At 55.6% G+C, this 15,178-nt stretch overlaps 1 protein-coding gene and 1 long non-coding RNA gene across 2 annotated transcripts; one reads left to right on the plus strand and one right to left on the minus strand.

The window, feature by feature from the left end:
* Window positions 1–428: 428 nt before the first annotated feature.
* Window positions 429–3,931, minus strand: LOC132021781 (uncharacterized). Its single transcript, XR_009405443.1, has 3 exons — window positions 3,842–3,931; window positions 2,485–2,632; window positions 429–855 (listed from the first exon to the last, which is right to left on the minus strand). It is a non-coding gene; the product is annotated as an uncharacterized LOC132021781 (long non-coding RNA).
* On the plus strand, window positions 3,619–10,185 carry LOC132021780 (probable carboxypeptidase X1). Its single transcript, XM_059406658.1, has 14 exons — window positions 3,619–4,039; window positions 5,338–5,499; window positions 5,669–5,778; window positions 5,901–6,040; window positions 6,142–6,232; window positions 6,817–6,967; window positions 7,267–7,355; window positions 7,672–7,795; window positions 7,897–8,093; window positions 8,174–8,353; window positions 8,439–8,736; window positions 8,913–9,052; window positions 9,628–9,730; window positions 9,834–10,185. The coding sequence occupies exons 1-14, from the start codon at window positions 3,856–3,858 to the stop codon at window positions 10,073–10,075; spliced, it is 2,211 nt and encodes a 736-aa protein (XP_059262641.1). The 5' UTR covers window positions 3,619–3,855; the 3' UTR covers window positions 10,076–10,185.
* The last annotated feature ends 4,993 nt before the right edge of the window (window positions 10,186–15,178 follow it).

A 15,178-nucleotide genomic window follows, 5' to 3' on the forward strand; every position in this document is an offset into this window, starting at 1 on the left:
ACATATCATACTTCGAGGAAAAAATGTTGGGGCTGGTGGCCATACAGCCCCTCAGAGAGGAGATGAAGGAATCAGGCAGCATATCTACCTCTAGCAGCCCCTGTCCAAAGACTCAAGCCTGGTGAACTTGACATTGACACAGAGCCAATGCCCCTGGCTCTTGGGACCATTCATTGATTGTTTTTGCTCTGGCTCCTCCCAGTGTAATAAAGCAATGCCCGCAGAATTCTGAGGGAAAATAATTTCCAACCTAAAAACATAGATATGGCCAAATGATTCTCAAGTATGAGAGTAGAATAAAGACATTTTAAGCCATGCACGTTCTCAAAAATCTGACCTCACATACACTCTTTTCTAGAAAGTTACTGGAGGATGTGTCTCAGCATAACAAGGCATTAAACTAAGGGGACAATATGGGAGTCAAGAAATGAGGCTAAACACAGGAAAGCAATGATGAAAGAGGCTCAGGGTGTCAGCTGTGCTTCCGAGTGAAGAAAGCAAACAACCCGGGCTGGAATCAAAAGCCAGATGCTCCAAGAGGCATGTCTCCAGGAGAAAATGAGATTATCTCTGGTTTTTAGAGATGTTCAAAATGTTCAGTTCTGTTGGTCGCTTTGGGATTAAATTAGTAATTGATGCCTAGAAAACCAAACAAATGATAAAACAAAGCAATTGCTAACTTCAGAAACACACAAAGTTGGACAATAATATTTACATGGTCATAATATAAGCACTGAATATTGACTCCAGTGACTTAGCTCTTTGGAAGGATGGAAGGAGTTTGTTTGTGCGCTTGGAGATACGTGTTGGGGAGGGTGGTAGGAAAGCAAAATCCATAATTCCATAGCAGGAAACCTAAAGATAACATTTAGACATAGAAAAATTAAGAAATGGCAACAGAGGTATAGAGGGTACCAGCATCCCACAGTTCCAAGCCCCTACGGGATTGGCCGGGAGTGGCCATCCTGCCAGTCCCTTGTGGGGGTCAGGTCTCCTAGTTCATTGCCCTGGCATTTCCTCTCCCACAGAAACTCGTGCTGTTGGGGATAGTCAGTCCACCTCATCCCTGCTCAGTTTTCTCTAACCTTGAATATATTACACAGATACTCTGCCCCCCACCCAAGGAATGATTGATTTAGCCAGCAGTGCAAGTGGTGGGGAGGGGCAGAGGGAAAGAATCTCAAGCCCACTGAGCACAGAGCCTGACTAGGGCTGGATCTCGTGACCCATGAGATCATGACCTGAGCCAAAATCAAGAGTTGGATGCTTACATGACTGAGCCACCCAAATGCCCTTATGCAGATCATTTTTGAGCATTGACTAGGGACCAGGTGCTGTTCTATGCCCTGAGCGGTGAACATCTGGGCACAAAAAGCTCTTCTGGGGTGTTGTTTAACCTTGCTGGGAGCAGGGACCCAGACAGTGAACACACAACACATAACAAAACAAGATAATCTCAAACAGTGTTGAAAGCCTTGAAGACAAATAAGATAATAAAACAGGGTGTGAGGATAGAGTGTGTGTAGAGGATGGGGCTTGCTTTCACCAGAATGGTCAGCGAAGGCTTTTGAAACAGGTGACAATGAAAAGCAATCTGTAGGGGCGCCTGGGTGGCTCAGTGTGTTAAGTTGCTGCCTTCGGCTCAGGTCATGATCTCAGGGTCCTGGGATTGAGTCCCACATCGGGCTCTCTGCTCAGCAGGGAGCCTGCTTCCTCCTCTCTCTCTGCCTGCCTCTCTGCCTACTTGTGATCTCTCTCTGTCAAATAAATAAATAAAATCTTAAAAAAAAAAAAAAAAACTCAGAAAAGCAATCTGTAGGACCAGGTCGCAAACTTGGCGAACCAGTGCAAAAGCCCTGAGGCTGGATGGGGCTGGTGCATTGGAGGTACTGCTAAGATGCCAGTGCGATGGAGGCATGCAAGCCAGGGGAAGAGCCCAGGGTGCTGAGGTGGGAAAGGTGTGGGTGGGGAAGAACTCTGTCAGGAAGGGCCTCACAGGTGAGCCCCCAGGGACTGAAGTGAGGAAGAACCTGACCTGATTTAGCTGCTGTGGGTGGGAGCCTCAGGAGGCTGAGATGTTCTAGCCGGGTCCCCCCTCTACCCCCTCACACCTGCCTGGCAAACTTGGGTGAGGTTGGGGCCAGAGACAGAGTAGTGGCCAGACTGGGCTTTCGAGGAAGGGGAGCAGCCCTCAGGACCTGCTCAGACTCACTTCTAGCTCTATGGGAGCCTGTCCTGACCTCACACCCCCGGAGGAAACTTCAGTGTACAATATTGTCTTTCTACCCCTGACCCAGCGAACCCAGCGCTTCCTGAACCCTTGGCTTTGGCGCTCCTTTGGTGTCTTTTTCTAATTCCCCCTGGTGCCTGGGACCTAGCTATCCAGGTAGGGCGCTCCAGGGCAGAAGAGGTACCCCATGGGCCCTATCCCGGTTACTCCTTTCGGGGGCTCTCTATCCAGAGTGCGTGGGTTGGGCCAGATACCTCGAGGGGCTCCAGAGCTGGTGTTTGTGAGGTCGCCCCTGGGGACCTAGTTCCAGGGGTTCGGCGTGGGATTTCTTTCGAGAGATCACGTGAGATTAAGCCGTCGGTATGGTGATTTGGGGTGATTCAGATTCTTTACATAGAGACCCTACAAATAAAATAAAATAAAGTAAAAATCATCGCTCAGGGCGGCACACGCTCCAGAGGCTTCCTGGCCACGTCTGGGCAACGCTTCCTTGGTGGGGATGGCAGTATCTCCCCAGCGGGCTTCTCGCAAGTACAAAGCACCGGCCAGAGGCGCGGAGCGGACCCACTGCCATCCTTCTGGGAGGCGATCTGACGCGGGGGAATTAGAGAGGGCTAGCGAACCGGGATGGGAAAGGCTCTGTGCTCTGGAATCCCCGGATCTGGGGCAGCCCCCGCCCGCAGAGACCCAGGCTGCCGGCCCCCAGAGGAAAATGAGGCGGCGGTAGGGGAGGCGGCGGAGAGGGCGGAACTGGCGAGCATCAGGCCGGGTCCCTCCACCTCAGTCCCCAGCCGTCTGGGACTCCGGCTTCTCTCCTCGAGTTATGTAACCCCGGAACGTGGCAGCCGGCGAGCAAAGGAGGAGGGGAGGGAAGGGGAAGGAGGAGAGAAGAGAGGCGGGGCCGGAGGAGGGGGTTGGCGGTGGGAAGCGCGGTCTCTGGCTGGGCCCCTCGAGTTGTCTTTCAGAAGGATTCCTGGAGGGCGGGCTGGTCCTCCCCTTGATCGCCGCCCCACCCCGTGCCTCGGTTTCCCCTCTTCTTTCTGACCCATCCGCCCTGGGAGGGGGCCTGTAGCTCTGGATGGATTTCCCTCTCGGGTAGAAGTTTCCTCCCCAAAGTTCTCAGCTGTGCTATCTTGGCCAAGTCAGTAGGGCGCTCTGAGACTCAGTTTACCTGTTTGTAAAATGAGGTTTGATTGAGAGGCCATGTGCAAAGCGCCCGGCGTGGTACACGGTGCAAAGTAGGTGCCCACTGTGGGCCGGGCGCCTCACAGGGTTTAGTGAAATCAGGGAGGGGTGCCGAGGGGCTGTGCGAACTGCAGACCGCAGCGCCAGAGTGGGGCGGGTGAGCTCGGGACGCCGGATGGGGCGGGGCTGGACCGGTGGGTGCGGAGACCCGGGGAGGCCGCTCCGGGGGTGCGCCCCGCGCGCTCCGCCTGGACCCTCCCCTCCTCTCATATCCCCTCCCCTCCAGGGTCCGAAGCCAGCGAGAGGGCTGTGGGCGGGCGGAGCCGCAGGGGGCGTGTGGCGGCGGCAGGAAGGGGCGGGGGGCTCTAGAGCACCGGGCAGGAAGAGACGAACCCACCGACCAACGCGAGCCCCGCGCGTCCGCACCTTTGGATCCCGCCATGTGGGGTCTCCTGCTCGCCTTGGCCACCTTCGCGCCTGCCGTCGGTCTGGGTCTGCCGACGCCCGGCACCTCCGTGCTGGGACTTGCGCCGCCCGCTACGACCGAGGCCTGGAGCCCGGCTCGTGGCTCGACCCCGGCCCCGCAGAGCAGCCCAGTCCAGCCGCCCCCGGGGAAGGATAACGGTGAGCGCCCCGACCGAGGGCTCCCCCCCCGCTTCTCGGGCTGGCCGGTTAACCTTCTCCCCCGTCCGCTGTGTGCCCACCCTTCCCGGACAGACACACACGCACACAACGAACTCACACACTCCCCCTGCCTGGAGCTTGTGTGCCGACCCTTCCGGACACTCACACATCCACTCCTTCCCTCCCTCCCTCCCTCCCTCTCTACCCCTCCCTGCTATGGCTGCTGACTCAGCAACCCTAGTTCGCAGCCAGACCAAGTCAGCAGTCTTGGGATGGAGCCAGTAGGATGCTGCCTCTCCAGCCCCAAACCTTTTCACTGATGAGGAAACTGAGACCCAGCCAGGAGAAGGGGAGAAAGAGGGACAGACAAAAGCCCTGAGACTAAAATTTAAAACGTGCAGAGCTAGACTTAGGACAGAGCTTGAGGGCTGGGGCTGGAAGGAAAGAGGGAGAGCAAGGCAGGAGTCCTTTTTGCCAGCTGCCTGGAGGAATGGGACACTAGCAGGGGTCAGGGAGAGACAGGCTGCCTGACTTCCTGACTTCAGCTGCGAGTGCCTGGAAGAGGATGGCAAAAGGATGGCAATCAAGGAGGGCTTCTCAGAGGAGGCAGGTGGAACTGGGTCCTGAAAGGTGGATCTCTCTGAGTCAGGAAGAGCTAAAGAGAGGAGGAAAAGGAAATTGTATGTGGAAAGGCGTGGGTCACCAGATACAAAAATGTACAGCCCGTTCTGGAAGTACCCATGGAGCTGGGTGTGAGGGGAATTAGAAACATCCAACCTGTTTAAGGCGCTGTACTACGGGGCAAGCAGGACACAGGTCCAGCCATGGAAAGCCCGAGCACTGGGGCAGGCAGTCTGAGGACAGGACATCTCAGGCCAGGGGGCAGATGCAGCGATAGAGGCCAACTTGGGCTTTGGAGCATGAGATTGGGTCTAGGGCTAAGGAAGGCTCCTGGGCTGAAACTCAAAGACTGGGAATTGAGCAATAAGATCAGGGGTGGTGGATGGTATGATGGAGAGGGTCAACCAAGGCCAAACTCAGCTCCTTGGAGCAACCCATCAGTTCCTAGGGGCTGGGTGGAACTCTCCACTGGAGAGGGTTGGAGATGAGGCTGGCCAAACATGCAGTCATGTCAAGGAGAAGGAGCCACGGAAGTGGTGGGAGAGGCAGGTGGGGGTCAGACTTTAAGTCCACGCTAAGGTCTTTAGATACAGGGGCTGGGGGGTTGCTGCCTGGGGCTTGCTTTCTTGGGCTAGCAGACCACTCCCTTGGCCATTCTGTGCCTCCGTGGTCTCCAGGGACCTCAGAACCACATGTCCGGGTTCGCATTGTCAAGAAGAAGAAGGTCATTATGAAAAAACGAAAGAAACTAATTCGCCCCAGACCCATGGCGACTGCCAGGCCTCCGGTGACCACCACCACTACAGGAGCCCTTGACCTCCCAGAGGAGCAGGACCCAGGTACTGCTGCACCTGCCCAGACTTGCAGCCCCTGGGGTGCATACTCATGTCACTTCTGGCCTCAGAGGCGTAGGCATGCCCCCCAGTGCACTGGCAAGCATGGGCTTGGCTTCCTACCTTCCCTGGATGCTCTCTCTCGTCCCATCTCACTGCTCTGTCTCTGCCCCAGGCTGTCCCCCTTTGGGCCTGGAGTCCCTGCGAGTTTCAGACAGCCAGCTCGAGGCGTCCAGTAGCCAGTCCTTCGGTCTTGGACCACACCGGGGACGGCTCAACATTCAGGTCAGCAGCCCTGGTTCTGAGCAGGGCACCTCCTAGAACTTCTTCCCTACCCTTCCCTTTCCCCCATCCCTGGCCTGCTCTCTCCTGTTCAGCTGGGTCTGATCACCTTGTCCTGTGCACAGTCAGGCCTGGAGGATGGTGACCTCTATGACGGGGCCTGGTGCGCCGAGCAGCAGGACACCAAGCCGTGGTTTCAGGTGGATGCGAGGCACCCCACCCGCTTCTCAGGCATCATCACACAGGGCAGGAACTCCATCTGGAGGTGAGGCAGACTAGCCCAGTCCAGGAAGTCTCAGGCAGACTCAGGAGGGGGGGGGGTGTCCTGGGGCCACCGATGATCTCTCCCCACGCTTCCTGCCCCAGGTACGACTGGGTCACATCATACAAGGTCCAGTTCAGCAATGACAGTCAGACGTGGTGGGGGAGTAGGAACCGCAGCAGTGGGATGGAGGCGGTGAGTGGCCCTGTGGTGGTTGCCCCCCCCCACCGTGTAGGGTACTGGGTGGGGCTGAGGCTTCTCTGAGGTCAAGGAATGGATGTGCACTTGGCATCCTAGGAGAAAGGGGGTTGTCAGAATGGGTAGCACCCACCAGGCAGCCTTGGGGGCTAAGCTGCTTGGGAACGTGCCCACATCCTCCCCAGGTACTTTCTCCACGGGATGGGCCCCACTTCACGCCACAGCTTCCTGCTGAAACACCCTCTCCGGTGATGGGCCTCCAACCCACTTCTCACCTCCACATGGCTCTGGCTGTCCCAGTTCACAGACCCCTTTTTATACCAGACTATAGTGTGGGGCTGGCTGCTGCTGAGTGATGGGCCCCTATTGGTCTATTTCATAAGCTATGTCCAAGCCAGAAAGCCTGGCTGCCGAGGGCTACCGGTTAGCAGTGACTCTGTATTTGTCCTAGAGTGCCAGTCTCCAGCTGAGCCCACCAGCGTAGGTTTGGTGGTGAGCTTAGAGACCTGAGTTCTTTCTCTGGCCCTGGGCCAGGCTTGCTGGGTTTTGAGCAGTCCCCCCAAAGCAATTGATGTCCCCAGGTATTTCCTGCCAACTCAGACCCAGAGACACCAGTGCTGAACCTCCTGCCCGAGCCCCAGGTGGCCCGCTTCATTCGCCTACTGCCCCAGACCTGGCTTCAGGGAGGCGCGTCATGCCTCCGGGCAGAGATCCTGGCCTGCCCAGTCTCAGGTGGGCAGTCAGACAAGGGCTGGATGACCAGGGTAAAATCTCCAGCGGCGGGGGGAGGGCACTTGCGTGGCTCAGTTGGTTAAGCGACTGCCTTTGGCTCAGGTCCTCATCCTGCAGTCCCAGGATCGCTTCCTGCATCGGCAGGGAGTCTGCTTCTCCCTCTGACCCTTCCCTCTCTCATGCTTTCTCTCATTATCTCCCTCTCTCTCTCTCAAATAAATAAATAAAATCGTAAAAAAAACAAAACAAAAAAAAACTCCAGCACGGATCCTCTTTACCATGAATTCATTCTCCACCAGATCCAAATGACCTATTCCCTAAGGCCCCTGCACTGGGATCCTCTGACCCTTTGGACTTCCGGCATCACAATTACAAGGCCATGAGGAAGGTCAGACATAACCCCTATGAGCCGGGGTAGAGACGAGCGGCGGATCTTAGGTCCCCTTCCCAGGGCTTAACCTGCTAGGACTGTCCTCATGTCCCCACTTCCCCACTGTCTCACCCTTTTCTCCCCTTGACCCCTAAACTCTACCCCCAAGTTCCCCTGGTTATGTTACTTCCCTTCCTTCTGGTCTGCTACTTCTCCTCTCCTATATGTCCCCGTGTGTGAGCCACCACTGGTTTCTGTGAGTCCTTCCCCGGCCACGTGGGATCTGACCCTGGGGTCTGATCTTCACACACCCCACACTGCTCTGCCCTTCCAGCTGATGAAGCAGGTGAACGAGAAATGCCCCAACATCACCCGCGTCTACAGCATCGGGAAGAGCCACCAGGGCCTGAAGCTGTATGTGATGGAGATGTCGGACCAGCCTGGCGAGCACGAGCTGGGTACTGGCGGGTTCTGAGTTGGGAGAGGCAGGCGCAGGGTGGGGTTGTGCGCATGCGCCAGCTCCAAACCCCGGCACCCCACCCCCCCACCGTGTTCCCAGGAGAGCCCGAGGTGCGTTACGTGGCTGGCATGCATGGCAATGAGGCACTGGGCAGGGAGCTGCTCCTGCTCCTGATGCAGTTCCTGTGCCACGAGTACCTGCGAGGGGACCCGCGAGTGACCCGGCTGCTCACTGAGACCCGTATTCACCTGCTGCCCTCCATGAATCCTGACGGTTATGAGACTGCCTTCCGCCGGGTAGGCTGGCTGGGCTGAGGGCCGCCCTGCCCCTTCTGCACTGGTGCCCGCTTGGCTTGAACAAGCCGCTCCTCGTGCAGGGCTCGGAGCTGGTAGGCTGGGCCGAGGGCCGCTGGAACCAGCAGGGCATTGACCTTAACCATAATTTTGCTGACCTCAACACGCCCCTGTGGGAAGCAGAGGATGATGGGTTGGTGCCTGACACCGTCCCCAATCATCACCTGCCCCTGCCCACCTACTACACCCTGCCCAACGCCACTGTGAGTATTCTGGGCCTGTGGTGGAGGGCTCCCCGGGGGGCTCTTGTCTCTGTCTCCCACCCCTGTCTGACCCGCACCTGTCTAGGTGGCTCCCGAAACGCGAGCCGTAATCGAGTGGATGCAGCGGATTCCCTTCGTGCTGAGTGCCAACCTCCACGGGGGTGAGCTTGTGGTGTCCTACCCATTCGACATGACCCGGACCCCGTGGGCCGCCCGTGAACTCACGCCCACCCCCGATGATGCTGTGTTCCGCTGGCTCAGCACAGTCTATGCAGGCACTAACTGGGCTATGCAGGACCCAGACCGCCGACCCTGCCACAGCCAGGACTTCTCCTCCCTCGGCAACATCATCAACGGCGCCGACTGGCACACGGTTCCTGGGAGTATGTGCCTCAGGATAGAGTTAGCCCTGTGCCTGTAGCCCTGCCCCTGTCAGGCGGTATGCTCCGTCCACCTAGTGTCAATGCCCTCGGGGAAGTGTGCTCCTGAGGAGGGCCCCAGGAGGACCGGGCTCCCCATCCCCCTGTCCCCCAGGCTCCAGCCTCTGTGGTAACCCTAGGTATGAATGACTTCAGCTACCTGCACACCAACTGCTTCGAGATCACCGTGGAGCTGTCCTGTGACAAATTTCCTCATGAGAACGAGCTGCCCCAGGAGTGGGAGAACAACAAAGAAGCCCTCCTTACCTACCTGGAACAGGTGGGATCTGAATTGCTCTGCCCCCGCCTGCCCATGTCACTGCTGCCGTCTTGTCCGCTGTCCCCCCGGGGTTGCAGCTCCCATTGAGGGGCCTCCCACGGTCCCCATGGGAAGCACAGTCTGCCAGCAGGACGGCCTCCGACATGATGAGCCAGGACTCTAGATGAGTCCACAGCCGTCTAGCCCTGGGCCGTAGAGCTGTCCCAGAGCTGTCCCAGGAGAACTGTTCCCAGCAGAGACCCCTTATGCAAAGGCGGGGGGGGTGGGGGGACCCTGGCATGGGTGCTTCCTGTTCCGTAAGTGTAATTTCCAAAGGTTGCAAAATGATAAGCCTGATACCGAAGGTTGCTGAACTTGGGGAAACCCAAAGACAGGCTTTCCAGCCAGGTGTTCATAGCTCCCCGTCCACCTGCAGTTTATCAGTTGGGAGTTATTTTTACCAGAGTGTGGCCACCTAGGAGCATAGACCTGCCATCCCCGACTTTGCCCGGAACAGAGCCAGAAAATGAAGTGAAGGTCACATTCGCAAGCAGAAGGAGAAGGTTTGATAGCCTTTCCCCCCCACCCCCACACAGGTGAGAATGGGCATTACGGGAGTCGTGCGGGACAAAGACACGGAGCAGGGGATTGCCGATGCTGTCATTGCTGTGGAAGGGATTAACCATGACGTCACGACAGGTGTGTGGGAGACAGGAGGACAGAAGTGTGGGAGGGGTCAGCTTTCGGCTGGGTCAGAAGCAGAGAGTCCCCGGATCCTGATCTTGTCCTTCACTCCTGTCAGCATGGGGCGGGGATTACTGGCGCCTGCTGACCCCAGGGGACTATGTGGTGACTGCTAGTGCTGAGGGCTACCACACAGCCACGAGGAAGTGCTGGGTTCCCTTTGAAGAGGGCCCAGTGCCCTGCAATTTCCACCTCACCAAGACTCCCAAGCAAAGACTTCGAGAGCTGCTGGCAGCCGGGGCCAAGGTGCCCCCAGACCTTCGGAGGCGGCTGGAGCGGCTGAGAGGGCAGAAGAATTAACATGTGTCCAGGGGAAGAGCCCTCGAGCCTTGGGCAGGCTGGACCTGTCTGGAACTGAAGGAGGGAGGGACAGAATGGGGGAAGAGGTGCTCAGGCTCATTAAAGCTACTTGGCACCTCAGCCAGTCTTCCTGTGGTCTCTGTATCCCAGGTCCTGCCGCTGGGCCAGTCCTCAGTTTCCCCTTCTCCCCGATCCTATTCCTCGCATATTTGCTTGCTTTCGTCGATTGACGTCTGGAGAAATGGTGTGGAAAGATCCCGCCTGGGTTCTTCCTGAACCTAGGGCTTACCAGAGCAGCTCATCCAGCAATCACAAGGCACCGTGTTCAGGGCCAAGCATGCAAGGAGTCAAGGATAAGCCGGGCCCTCCCAACCTCCTGGGGCTCCCAGCGAAGAGAGGGGATAGTTCAGTGCGGTGTGAGGCATGCTGAGGCAGAGGCTGGTTTCTGTGGGAGCACAGATGGGCTTACATACTTGGGTGTGAAATACTGCCTTTCAGCAGGGACTCGGACATCAAGGATGCAACAGAGGTGAAGGTTCTCGGGGGGTTGATGGGAGGTGAACCAAGTGTGGGGTATGGACAGAGAGCTCCAAGCAGGAGAGACCAGCCAAGGAAGACAGGATAGCTGGGCATGTTTAAATTTCTTTCGACAGCCATTTTTGGAGAGGGTTGGTAAATGACAAGATTCGATTCGTTTCTTTTAGACTGAGGGGCAAATTATGTGTCAGCCTGTGTCTTGCCAGGGAAATCACTCACTCAGGGATTTCAAACAGAGAAAAATGTAATGCTGGACATTGGATATAAAGTTTTGGAAGAGCTGGATGATGAAAAGAGAGAAGGGAGTTTTACCTAGAAACTGGGCTCCAGACCTCCCGCTGCCACCTGGGATCACTTGCGACCACTTGCTATGGCCAGAGCCTGAAGCAGAATAATTTCTCCCTTCCTGCCACTTTGTAATCTCCAACCCACTGGCAAAATCTAACTATACCTGGGATGCCTAGCTGGCTCGGTGGAACATGCAACTCTTGATCTCCTGGTCGTGAGTTCAAGCCCCACATTGGGTGTAGTGATTACTTAAAGAAATTAAAATTAAAACAAAAAAACAAGGGGCGCCTGGGTGGCTCAGTGGGTTAAAGCCTCTGCCTTCTGCTCAGGTCAAGTCCCAGGGTCCTGGGATGGAGCCCCACGTCGGGCTCTCTGCTCTGCAGGGAGTCTGCTTCCTCCCTTCTCTCTCTACCTGCTTCTCTGCCTACTTGTGACCTCTGTCTGTCAAATAAATAAATAAATAAATCTTTAAAACAAACAAACAAACAAACAAAAACAGCCTAACTATACCCTAGCTTGCAAAGAAACCTCTGAAATGCATTCATCAGGCACCCAGCCCACTGATTCAGAGGAAAGTTTGTAAGGTCAGGGTTGGGGCAGTTACTAACATGTAAATTCAGCACAAAGACATCCAGGTAGCCTCCTGTTAGGTAAGCCTGCCCAGTGCTGGGCTGTTCTGTTGTCTCTCTTTCTTGAGCTGTCGCTGTGTCTCTCTCTCATACTTTCAGTCTCAGATTACTGGGAGGAATTCAGCGCCCCATCTCCCATCTCTCTGCTCCCACCTCCAGCTCTCCTTGTACAGCGTCACCTTTTTCCGAACAAAAAGATTGTTTTTATTCATCAGAGTTTAATATACATAATGAAAAGTACACTTAAGTGCCCAGCTGATTGGCCGAGTGGATTACAAGATGGGACACCGCTATAGACGGTATCAAACTCACTTTCAGTGTAAAGATACAGACACCTTGAAAGTAAAAGCCTGGAAAAGGATATATTAAGAAAGTAGGAGAGGCTTTTTTTTCTCCCCTAAAGATTTTATTTTTAAGTAATCTCTGCACCCAACACAGGGCTCGAACCCACAACCCTGAGATCAGAGCTGCACGCTCCAGGCAGGGAGCCAGCCAGGCGCTACAGGAGTGGCTACCTGAATATCAGATAAAGTTGACTTCGGGGCAAAGAAAGTTACCTTTCTGTGTACATTTCAGATTTAGCAGTTCGGAGGGAGAACAGAGCAGGCTCAGTGCTTTTTGTTGTGTTTTGGAAATTGGCTCTTGGGTATGAAAAGGGAAGGCCCAAGGAAAGCAGGTATTGATGCCAAGATGATGTCTTGGAAGGAGACTAAAGGGACAGCAAGACTGCCAGCACTCCCCCTCCCCAGTCCAGAGACTGGGACCTGCTGAGGGTGCTACCTGATCAGGGAGGTGAGAAAGGAAATGGCCCAACTTGGTTGGGGAGGGGAACGACAGGCACAAGAGGGTTGGGACAACAGCCTGGGGCCTGGGTCAGCAGAGCCAGTGGAGACAACTACCCATCACCCCCGCAGTGAGTGACCGCTCTTAAGGTTTCCCTGGTCACATGTCCACCTCTGCTGCTGAGCACTGCTGGCCTCATCCATCTCCCTGCACAGATCCTCCCCTTTGTTTGTCAAAGCCTGGGACACTCCCAAACAGCCCAGCAGGAAACACAAGGGGCATGCTTGCCACCCAGGAAATAGTGGTCCCACAAAGGCCTAGCCCCTGTTCTGGAGGTACGAGAGATGGCTAGGGTGGAGGCCCTTCCTGTCCCATCGAGAACCTTCTCAGCAGCCAGTGCCCCCATCCCCTGACTGAAGGGAAAGTTGTCTGCTAATAGCTGGCGGCCTCCCCCAAATACTGCTCTTGGCCAACTGGGAGCTGCCTGACACAGGGCTTCCATGCTCTGTCCTGCTTTGGCAGCCTGTGACCAAGGACTGACTGGCCTGGAGGTATTCTAGCTTTCTCCTTGTCCCTGGTCCAACTGGGGTGAACTTCAAGCTCCAGAGCTCCCTGCTGGGATCGTTCTCAGCTCTTGGCCCGGCCCTGTCCTGCCTCCCTCACGGCTTTTCTTCCAGGGAAGACTTTCACATGCTCCCAGATCCCCATTTTAGCTCCGTTCCAGGGAATCCCACCTAAGAGGACGAGTCGGTGGCAAGTGCTGAGTGAACGTGAGGCATAATGGCGGCATAGCCCCCTCACACCGCGCGCAGCAGCAGAGGCCTCGTGGGGGTTCTTTCTCTGCTCTGGCAGCCCGCACTTGCACACACACACCCCCAAGCATGCACACAGGCCCCTAGAGCTCCCTGCGACCCCCTCTCCGCCATCTTCTGCTACAGCACTGCTCCCACAAGGAAGTAGGTTTGAAGGAATTTGGTCAACCTTGAGGCTTCATTCTGAGGTTTTTGGTTTCCGGCTGAGACCAAGAGAGCGGATGTCCCTGCCTCCATCAACAAAGAGGGCAGAGAGTTGCCCAGCAAGTAGGCTCTCCGTCCCTGCTCTTGGCCTGGCCTGCCCCCGGGACCTTGTGGGACTTTGCGCTGTGGACCAGGCCAGGGCACCACCAAGAGGCCTGCCAAGTTTGGGCCCACTCAGCAGCCACTCCACCAGATTACCCCCACCAGCCACAGTTTATCTTGGCAAGGGGGCCTGCTGGGCCTGGCTCCAAGAACAGCCTAGGGAGCAGCCCCAGACAAACCGGCTTTTACCACAGAAGCCAAAGCTGGCTGAGCTCGAGTCCCTGCCAGCCCCAGAGTGGCCAGACCCTCCTCCACCACCCGAAGGTCAACTCAGACGCTGGGTGAGTGGGTGGATGTGTGGAGGGGAGCCAGGCTCCCAGGTGAGCGGAACCCCAAGAGAGGCAACAGGAACAGGGGCCCAGGCCAGAGGGCTTTCCTGGACTCCTGGGATGGCTGCCAACTTTGGAGTGTCCCTCGGTCACAGTGCCAGACAGCCCTTTACAACCTTGCCATGGGGACACATCCACACTTCCCCTCTCCCCGGAGCCCTGGCAGGCCAGCCTGAGGGGCCCACTGCACAGCCAGGGAGGCCTCTGGAGCTGCCTTCACTCCCAGGCCGGCAGGGGACGGGGAAGGAAAGGCTTTGAAGAGACAAGATGCAGAGAGATGCTGGGTCCCAAGAAACAACAGACCTGCTATGACATTTTTCCTTCCCCTTTTAAACACTTGACCCCTCCTCTCTCAAGGAATAAAATTACCTAAAGAATGTGCAAAAAAAAAAAAAAAAAAAAAGTCTTGTTTCTATTATTGTCCTGCTGAGAAGCCTCTTCTACATCTTTAGAGTCTGGAAATCTCTTCCATTCTGTCTCCAGGGGGGGTTGTGCACTCAGAACCCTCCCACCATTCCCCTTGGCAGTCCTGGAAGCTCTGAACCCAGAGTGACCCCATCCCCCCAGGGCTGCCGCTTGGCTCCCCTGCAAGGTTTGGCCCCCTTTTCCTTGGGGAGGTAGGTGGAGGCAGGTCTTTAGAATGGATGGCCCAAGATTGCCCTTATAGAAATCCAGTACAGGGGACCCAGAGCCAAGAGTCCAGCTGGGGAGAGGCAGGTTAGAGTGGAGGTAGAATGACTTAGGTAGAGACTTGAATTTACATTTGTTCTTGTTGAGTTTGCAGGCCGGGTCCCAGAAGGCAGCACAGCAGGCTGAAATACCAGGGCGGTCTGCTGGTCTCTGCATTTTGTTTCCCAGAGGCCTAACTTCCTGAGAAGTGGGGAAGGTGAGGGCCAATGAGTGCCTTCTGGGAGAGTAGGAGAGAGAGAGGGGTTGAGGGGAGAGGGAGAGAGGGAGGGAGAGAGGGAATGGACTCCCTGATGACAAATGGTATCTCCTGGGTAAAGGATGGGAGTTTACCATGAAACAAGTAATTGCACAGTTAATGCAATGGTTTGTCACTAGACATACAATGACTGTAATTCAGCACATCAACAAAATAATGGAGAAAGTCATGTGATTATCTCAAATATTTGCAGAAAAGCATTTTATAAAATTTGAACATCTATTCAAACTTTTAAAAATTTTATTTTTTTTTTTAAAGATTTTATTTATTTATTTGACAGAGATCACAAGCAAGCAGAGAGAGAGGAGGAAGCAGGCTCCCGGTGCTGAACAGAGAGCCCGATGTGGGGCTCGATCCCAGGACACTGGGATCATGACCTGAGCCAAAGGCAGAGGCTTTAACCCACTGAGTCACCCAGGCGCCCCCAAATATTACAAATTTCAAAGAAAATTAGAAATAAAAGGATATTTATA

The sequence above is a fragment of the Mustela nigripes genome, chromosome 7 (assembly GCF_022355385.1).
Source record: "Mustela nigripes isolate SB6536 chromosome 7, MUSNIG.SB6536, whole genome shotgun sequence".
Taxonomy (NCBI): Eukaryota; Metazoa; Chordata; class Mammalia; order Carnivora; family Mustelidae; genus Mustela; species Mustela nigripes.